Here is a 9,432-nt window from a genome sequence, read left to right as displayed (position 1 = left end):
CCGACAAGTTTGCACAAAGAATGCATATGATGACATTTTGCCTCTCGGCTTCTTAGGATCTCCTTTGCCCATGTTTAGTTATTTTTCCTCAGCGAGGCACAGAGTCGCCCAGTGCCCGTCCGGCTCTCACTTGCCCCGGCGCTGTCTCTATGGAGCTCAATGTACTGCAATCTAATAATCGCCTCTTAAAGGCCTCCCACCTCTCTGTTGCATGGGGATTATGATTTCAATACATGAATTTTCAGGGACATAGTCAAACCATAGCAGAAGTATAGCTTATACCCCATATAGCTCTCTTTTTTCTGCTGTACGGTGGACCATCTAGCTTAAATTTATCATGAATGTCTCCAAGATGTCAAGTTTTCCTAAAATTGCTTTGCATGTTATTTCAATTGTGGTATGGAGTGGGCATGTAAATTTTTATGGGTCAGTAAGAATCTAACTGGAGTAATAAGCATCCCTTAATCTCTCCAAGAGATTGATTCTCTTGCCACCTGCCTCACTAGGGATGAGAAGAAGCATTACCTTTATCCTTTAGGATATAGGGGTAGTGAATGTATTGCATTCCTAACTAGGATGAAAACTCTCTCCAAAGAAATCCCTTTCTTCCCTTAGTCTTTAACTGCAGATTGACCATGGATAATAGCTTGGGTTGTAGAACCAGTTTTAGCTACCTCTTAGCAAGTCTTGTGGGGATATCTGGTGCTTCATTTTAGAATATTGAAATACATTTCTGTTGTTCTCAGATTTGGGCTTTGACACAACAGTAATGATTCCATTTTTACATTTTAATGCATACAGTTTCTTAGTATTAGCATTTCCTCTCCTCTGATCATGTAACCTGGGGTTCATAAGGAAAACACCAGGTTTCTAGAGCATCTAGAAATCTACCATCTAGTGGTAGAGACACTAAACTGAGAGTCATGAAATCTGGGTTCATTTTGGCTTATTAGCTAAATCACTATACATAGGATAGAGATTATTCTAGTTTCTAGGACTGGTTTCTTTTAATCAAAAAAGGGGTCCTTCCTGACTCAAGCTCCTAAGATTTTATGATAATTGAATGTATTATAATTCTGGATATGTAAATGGCAACAGCAGAATTCATAAAATGTCAAATGATAGCCTTCTGGAAATTAAAATTTTTAACACATATGGCAAATTATTAATCTTAAATAATAACTTGTAAGTAAGGAGTTAAACATCAGAATGGGAAAATTATCAAAGGACATGAACAGAGAATTAGTAAAAGAAAAAAAAGTGTGAGTGTTCAGCATGCCTCCTGGGTGAACAGCTCAGCTACAACTTGAATTTTACCTTAGCATTGAAAACAAGATAACAACCTAAACATTTGTATCCTCAATATTAATCTGAAATTTAAAAAAAGAAAACAAAAAAATGAAAATTATCAATAAACAGAAAAATATTTAACCTGATTAGGAATCAAAACATGCACATTGTCATAAGTAGAACATCATTTTACCCCAGTAGCAAAGATTTTAAAAATTAATGCATAGTATCCATTAACATTAAGGGTGTAGGTAAGAATGTGGGAAAATAAGCACTCTTGTACACTTCCAGTGGAAGTGTAAATTGGTTAGCCTTATTGATGTCTAAAAATTATGTTGCACATCTATATTGATAAAGACTAATGCCTGCAATATTGTTAAGTCAATACTATGTATAAGCTTGTTATTGCTTGTTGGGAAAGAAGAATGCTCTCTTGTGTACATACTTGTATAAGTGTAAGTATACTTAAGAAAACTGGACTGGTAGATGCCAAAGTTTTAATAGTGATTATTTCTGACTGGTGGCTTTATAGAAATTTTTCTATCTTCCTTATGCCTTTGTACATAGAGTGCATTTTTTGTGATGTTAATTTTTATTAGTTTTAATTTTTAAAATAGAAAAAAATACATCTTGTTTAAAAAACTCAGTTTATTTGGGTTTTACATTGAAAAATGTCTCTTTCATCCATTACTTCTAATGTCCATTTCCTTTCTCTTTCACTGTTACTAATATTTATTTATTTTTATATTTTTTAAGAAAAAAAGGTCTTGATCTGTTGCCCAAGCTTGTAGGTAGTGGTGTGATTGATCATAGTTCACTGCAGCCTGGAGCTCCTGGGCTCAGGTGATTCTTTCTCAACCTCCCAAGTAGCTCGGACTACAGGCATATACCTTGACACCTGGCTAATTTTTAAATTTTTTTTGTAAAGACATGATCTTGCTGTATTGCTCAGGCTGGTCTCAAACTCTTGGCTTCAAAGTGCTCCCAAAGTGCTAAATTACAGGTGTGAACCATCATGGCTGGCCTGTTACCAATATTTATATCCTCCCAGAGCCATTTCATGCATATGCAAAATAATTTTTTCCAACACAAATGTAGCATAGCATATTGAATTTTCAGCCCTTATTTACAACCCATATGAGTACTCAGAGCTGCCTCCTTTCTTTTGAATCAGAAATACTCTTACACATATTTATTAGTGCATATATCCCATTATATCAGTGAGATAAAATACCTAGAAGGGGAATTATTAAGTCAAAAGAGTGGTGCATTTAAAACTGATATAGTTTGTTACTGTTGGAAATAAGGAAAACTCACAACATTATTTTTCTTTCTTTCACATTGTATCCAGTCCTTTAGTAAACGCTGTTGTCTGTACCTCTGAAATGTATCAGAATCTAACCACTTCTTAGCATCTCCACTTCTGCTACTTAACTGTGGTCCTAGCCACCTTTTCCTCTCATTGGAATTATGTTTCAGTAACTTCTTACTGTTCTCCCTGCATCAGCTATTGCCCCTGCACACATTGGAGTCAGAGTAATCCTTTCAAAACACCTATTAGCCCAATGCTCCAAACCCTTTCCAGTGAAAGCTGAAGTCCTCATGGTGTCCAACAAAGCTTAATCAACACCTCTCCCCAACAATCTCTCTGCAATCCTTTATGATCACTTTTGCTCCATTCATTCCACTAGAGGCACACCGGCCTCTTTGGTGTATGTTGGTTATGTCCAGGAGGCTTCCAGTTCCTTCTGCTTGGAAATGTCCACATTGCTCACTCCCTTAGTTCCTTTGGGTCCTTCTTAACTAACACTTTATTGGAGAAGCCTTTTCTTACCATTCTGTGTTAAATAGTAATTTTCCACTTTCCAGAACCTTACACTTCTTTTACCCTGATTTATTTATTGTATTCCATTGTACTTAACCACCATCTAATTTATGTTTTGAGCTGCCCAGTGTGGGAGCCACTAACAACTTGTGGTTATTGACCGCTTAAAAATGTTAGTCTCAGGCTTCACTTGACTAGCCTTTCAAAAAAATATTGTTAGTCCAATTAAGGAGCTAAATTTTTAATTGTATTTAATTTTAGTTAGTTTAAATTTAAGTTTAAAAACTGATACTCAGTTCAGTTCCTGGAAAACTTTTAAGTATATTTAGAACAACTTGTGTATGTAAATGTACATTTTCAACTATAAATTTAATGAAAGCTAAATGCAGATCAAGTATTTCCAGCAAAAAATTAGCATCAAAATTGAGATGTTCTGTAAGTGAATGCACACTGAGTTTCAAGGAATTAGTAAGAAAGCAGTATGATAATCTCTCAATGATTTTTAATTTTGGTTACATGTTGAAATATTTTGAATATATGTGACTTAATAAAAGATATTAAAATTAATTTTACCAGGTAACTTTTTCCTTTGTTTTAATGTGGCTATTAGAAAATTTTACATGTGGTTCAGTTATATTTGTCAAATAGTGCTGCTGTGTGTACTTATAGAATTTACTGTGTTTCTGCTCTAGACCCTCCTCCCATATACACCACACACCCTTTTACCTCCCTAGGCTGGAGTACAGTGACCAGTGGCATGATCATAGCTTATTACAGCCTCAAACTCCTGAGGTCAAGCAATACTTCTGCCTTAGCCTCCTGAGTAGTTGGAACTACAGGTGCATACCACTATGCCTGGCCATTTTTATTGATTCATTGGTTGGCTGAGTGTATAGCCAGGGTCTTGCTTTGTTTCACAAGCTAGTTTTGAACTCCTGGCCTCAAGTGATCCTCCTATCTTAGCTTCAGTCTTGAGCAAATGTGCCACTAGGCCCTTAAAAATGAATATGCTCTATGTGTGTAGAGTTTTAGTCTGTTTTATTATCTGCCCAATCAATTGGCATCCAGTAGAATTTTTTTTATGGAAGCATGAAGCAAAAGTTTATTGAAAAAGATAAGGATAGGTTTAGAGTAAGAGTAAGAAAAGGCTTATAGAGCAAGATACATTTGCCATAGACAGCAAACGGACCCCGATTGTCACAATAAGGAAAAGGCAAAGAGGTGTATGGAATAAATTTTCATGAATTGCCTCCTCTTAAAGCCACTATGAATTAAAAGGAAAACAAAATTTATATGTATGTCTTAGTAACTAAAAAAATTTGTTTATATAGAGAGAGTGCTTATAAATAAGATCCCAGTACAAAAGGGCAAAGGTTATGAACAGGCAAGAGTAGAAAACCAGTTGGCTAGTAAGCATATTTACAAAATTTCAACTTCATCCTAGTTTTCAATAAATTCAGATTTGAATGAATCAGCAAATTTCATATACCTATGAAAATAAAAAATTATACATACCTCTCTGAGAATCAGTTTTGTGGTTTCCATCACCAATCTTAAATTATGAATATTCTTTGACCTAGTTTTTCCCTGAATTTGTTTGTTTGATTGACAGTCTCATTCTTGTTGCCCAGGCTAGAGTGCTATGGTGTCAGTCTAGCTCACAGCAACCTCAAACTTCTGTGTTCAAGTGATCCTCCTGCCTCAGGCTCTTAAGTGATGGGACTATAGGTAGCTGCTACAGTGCCTAGCTAAGTTTTCTGTTTTTATAGAGATGGTCTCATTCTCTTGCTTTGGCTATTTAACTCCTGAGCTCAAGTGATTCCCCCACCTCAGCCTCCCAGAGTGCTAGGATTACAGCCCTGAGCCACCACATAACCATAGGAATTTATTGTTAAGGATATAATCACCAGTATGTACAAAGACTTTTCTGTACTGTTTATTTCAGTTTGGTTGTAATACTAGAATTGAAATCATACATACTGTTCATGTTGCTAAAGCAATCCAAAGAGGGAGGGAGGATTGCAGGATGGCAGCTAAGGAAAATTTAAAATTCTGTTGCTTAAAAAGTGTTTATTGCCAGGCATGGTGGCTCACTCCTGTAATCCTAGCACTCTGGGAGGCCGATGAGGGTGGATTGCCTGAGCTCAGGAATTTGAGACTAGCCTGAGCAAGAGCTGTCCAAAAACAGCTGGGCATTGTAGTGGGTGCCTATAGTTTCTGCTACATGGGAGGCTGAGGCAAGAGGATCGCTTTAGCCCAAGAGTTTGAAGTTGCTGTGAACTATGACGCCACAGCACTCTACCAGGGCAAGAAAGTGAGACTCTGTCTCAAAAAAAAAAGTCTTTATAATGGCCCCAAATTTATATTTTCAGTTGATGTGTTAGGAAAATCAGTCACACGTACATACTAAATAACATTTATTAAACATGTCAATAATCCTTCTAAATTGCTTTATTTTAAAAATTCTTAGTGTCTTATGTAGGAATGTTTTATTTCCCTGTATCTTGATACATTTGGTGCTTAAATTGAAGACATGATTTGTTCAAAATCTTCTAAGCTTTCATATCTAGTACATTAGGCATCCTCAAACTGCGGCCTGTGGGCCACATATGGCCTGCTGAGGACATTTATCCGGCCCGCCGGGTGTTTTTGCCGCCACAGCCTGTCCTGCTTAGCAGCCAACTTGTCCCGGAGCCCGCAGTCGGTCTGAGGGACAGTGAACTGGCCCCCCTGTTTAAAAAGTTTGAGGACCCCTGTAGTACATTAACCATAGGTCATTATAACATCTTAATTTCCTCCATAATAAAAATGGGAAACTATTTTGTAGAAATAGTCTTATTTCAATATGTATTTAATGCTTATTCATCTCTCTTACCTTTCAGAATTACCATGAAATTATGACTCGTCATCCTGAGAATTATCAGTGGGAAAACTGGAGTCTAGAAAATGTTGCCACCATTTTAGCCCACCGGTTCCCCAGTAGCTATATTTGGGTGATAAAGTGTTCTCGAATGCATTTGCACAAATTCAGCTGCTATGACAATTTTGTGAAAAGCAACATGTTTGGTGCTCCAGAACACACTACTGACTTTGGAGCTTTTAAGCACCTTTATATGTTATTAGTTAATGCTTTTAATTTAAGTCAGAATAGTTTATCCAAGAAAATGACAAGTATTTGGAATAAAGACGCCACAGCAGCTAATTGTAGGTCCAATTCCTCTCATACTACAAATGGTTGCCAGGAAGAAAAGGAGAGGACCTGTGAAAAATTTGATGAGTCTGCCATGAGTTTTTATCCACCATCACTAAATGATGCATCTTTTACTTTGATTGGATTCAGTAAAGGTTGTGTTGTTTTGAATCAGTTGCTTTTTGAATTGAAAGAAGCCAAGAAAGACAAGAACATAGATGCTTTTATCAAAAACATAAGAACAATGTACTGGCTAGATGGTGGTCATTCTGGAGGAAGCAATACTTGGGTTACTCATCCAGAAGTCTTGAAAGAATTTGCCCAAACAGGGATTATTGTTCACACCCATGTAACACCCTACCAAGTACGTGATCCAATGAGATCTTGGATTGGAAAGGAGCACAAGAAATTTGTTCAGATACTTGGGGATTTTGGTATGCAGGTGACTAGCCAAATTCATTTTACAAAGGAATCTCCTTCTATAGAAAATCACTTCAGAGTTCACGAAGTATTTTGAGATTGCAAGAATATTAATGTACTTGTTCAGTAGAAGAACATAAGTACTTTGCGTGCTATACATTCAAGTAATGAGATGTAATTCATAGATGCATTGTCAGTTTGGGGGATATGGGTGAGGCATACATTCCTAAAATATGAGTGTAATGTGCAGTGGTATTCTTGGGAATGTGAACAGTTTTTAATTTGGATTTGGTTAGAATTAATTAGAAATCTAACAAGATGGTTTGTGATAATCTAATGAGATATAAAACCATTAAAAGTGAAAGTTATACAATTCTTATAAAAGGTAACTAAAATTGTTTTTGTTGGAAGTTAATTTTCTGAGTAATGTTTTAAACTAATTTTAATGACCTTTTAACCATGGTTAGCTATTGGGCACTCAAAACTTGAATGGAAACACTTCATTTTTTTTCAAAGTAAAGACACAGTGTTTTTCATCTTTTTGCAGTAACTGTACTCTGCCTCTTAGTTTCTAAACTTATTTTTTCAAGTACTTTTTTCTTGAGAGTCAAAATATATTTGTTTACAAATATTCAAGAATGTCCAGTAGTGTAAAGCTGGTTTTTAAAAATATAGCTGGTGTGGTAGCATATGCTTGCAATCCCTGCAAACTTGGGAGCAAGAGGATTGCTTGAGCTAAGGAGTTGAGACTATAGTGTGCAAGGATTGTGCCTGTGAATAGCCACTACCCTACAGCCTGGGCAGCACAGTGAGACCCCATCTCTTAGATAAATTACATTTAAGCACTGTGGCATAATTTTTAATTGACAGTTTTAATTGATTATTTTGGGTAAGACATTTTGGGGTTTCTTAAATCTTGGCCAAAAACCAGTTGTTTTGGAAAGTTGGCTTAAATTGAGTGTAATTATGCACATTGGATCAAAATGTACTACAGAGCAAATTTCAAGTTTTTCATTATATCAGTCTTTTTAAAGAGATCAGCTTAGATAAATAAATATATAATGCTGTATTGGTTAGTGCTCTATTGAAAAGGAAACAGATTCATAGTTCTAAGGCAATGTTTCTCCAGAAGCATGATTTCGTCTGCCAGAAGAAAACAGCTCTCTTTGGCCAAAATGCAAAATCATATTGCTAAAAGAAAAGTTACAAGGGAAAGTTTGAAGACCCAAATGATTTAATTTTGGCTCACAAACTGAATTTGCTTAACACTGCTACATAATTTGGGTGAAGTTTCCTTCTGCCCATTTTTCCTGACCTACATAAATACATTTTGAGAAACCAATATCTAATGAATGTCAACCAACATGAAACATAGTTGTGTGTTTACAGTAAAAGATGAGCAGTCACTTTATTAATACTTAGCTTTGGCAGGTCATGACATAGCTAAGCAGGGGAGTAACATGCTGCTTTAGGACTGAAAAAAATAAGACATTGAAGCTTAGTATCTTAATGATCCAGAAGACCTAAATTTATAAAGCCACATAGAATAAAAAAAAGTCAATTTCTTGATTTCTTTCCTGAATTATATTGTAATGACTCTATAAATACATTCCAAATATTCAGAGTTTCATGAGAAAGGATCTCACTTAGCAAATGCTTAAAAATAACGTCCCTTTTGGTGTTTTAACACTTAATTCTATAAACCACAGAATTGTATCTCTAAATATTTGGTTCTTTTTTTTTTTTTGTAAGACAAAGTAGTTTTATATTGCTTCATTTTCTTTAAATACCTGCTGTTTGAGACCAAAAATTCCTCTCAGGGAAACAAGATAGGTAGATTCTAACAGTTTGCATATTAGCTTGCCTTGAAGCACATGATCGGGATCGGATGGTATTTTTCAATTTGTGTATCTCATGTAAAATAGCTGAGTTACTGAATGCTGTAAAGGGGGAAGGCCATAAACTTTTATTTTCACAGGATAAACTGAAATGGAAAAGACAGACTTTTTAGCCGAAGAATTCATGTAAAAAAAATCAGAGTTCCCTAGCAATTCAGCCATGTAAATGCTTGTTATGCTGAATGGATATTAAGAATAACTCACTGGGCACCTGGAACTGCCATCAGAGCAAGATGAAACAATGTTGAAAAGTAAAAATATCTTCTGGAATGAAAATTTATCCAAGTTGATCCATATTCAGATGTTTCCTGTTCAATACTTCAAATTGGTCCTTTCTCCACATTTGTTTAAAACTGTTATTGTAAATGTTGGTGTCTCCTTCTGGATTGTGCCTTTTGTCATGAGTCAGTTGAGAAACATAGTTATACAAATAATAAAGTTATCACCACAGCATGAATGTATAACTGTATTAAAATTAATATTCCAGTAAATTTGGATGTGCTTTATATTATTAGCATTGTTAAATCTTCAGATCATTATTTGAAAGGAAGCTGTTTCTCTCCATTTTGCTCCTTTGGGTTTAAACCTCATGAGTAGATTCTTGGAAATTGTAACCTTAAGAGAATGATGTATAATTAAAACAGTTGTTTCCCTTATCAATGTTGTAACTAAACAACAGTGAACAAAATGATGTCATGCAAGAACTTGTATGTCTTTTTTCTTTAAGTCAGTTTCCAGGAACCTATTAACCTTAAGTGAGGACTTATACTATCTCTTTTCATTAACTTCCATGTTTTTCAGGTGAACAA

General features: G+C 35.5%; 1 protein-coding gene across 1 annotated transcript in view; it reads left to right on the top strand.

Moving 5' to 3' along the window:
* The window catches only part of CUNH2orf69 (chromosome unknown C2orf69 homolog), a 14,912-nt gene extending 6,711 nt beyond the window's left edge, over positions 1–8,201 (top strand). Inside the window, exon 2 of the mRNA XM_003785048.3 lies at positions 5,998–8,201. Within this exon, the coding sequence (XP_003785096.1) occupies positions 5,998–6,822 (825 nt within the window). The 3' untranslated portion in view covers positions 6,823–8,201. The remainder of the gene's footprint in view (positions 1–5,997) is intronic.
* The last annotated feature ends 1,231 nt before the right edge of the window (positions 8,202–9,432 follow it).

Source organism: Otolemur garnettii, unplaced genomic scaffold (genome assembly GCF_000181295.1).
Source record: "Otolemur garnettii isolate 467f Iridium unplaced genomic scaffold, OtoGar3 scaffold00013, whole genome shotgun sequence".
Classification (NCBI taxonomy): Eukaryota; Metazoa; Chordata; class Mammalia; order Primates; family Galagidae; genus Otolemur; species Otolemur garnettii.
The sequence above is the reverse complement of the archived record's forward strand: the minus strand, read 5'-3'. Positions and strand labels throughout refer to the sequence as shown.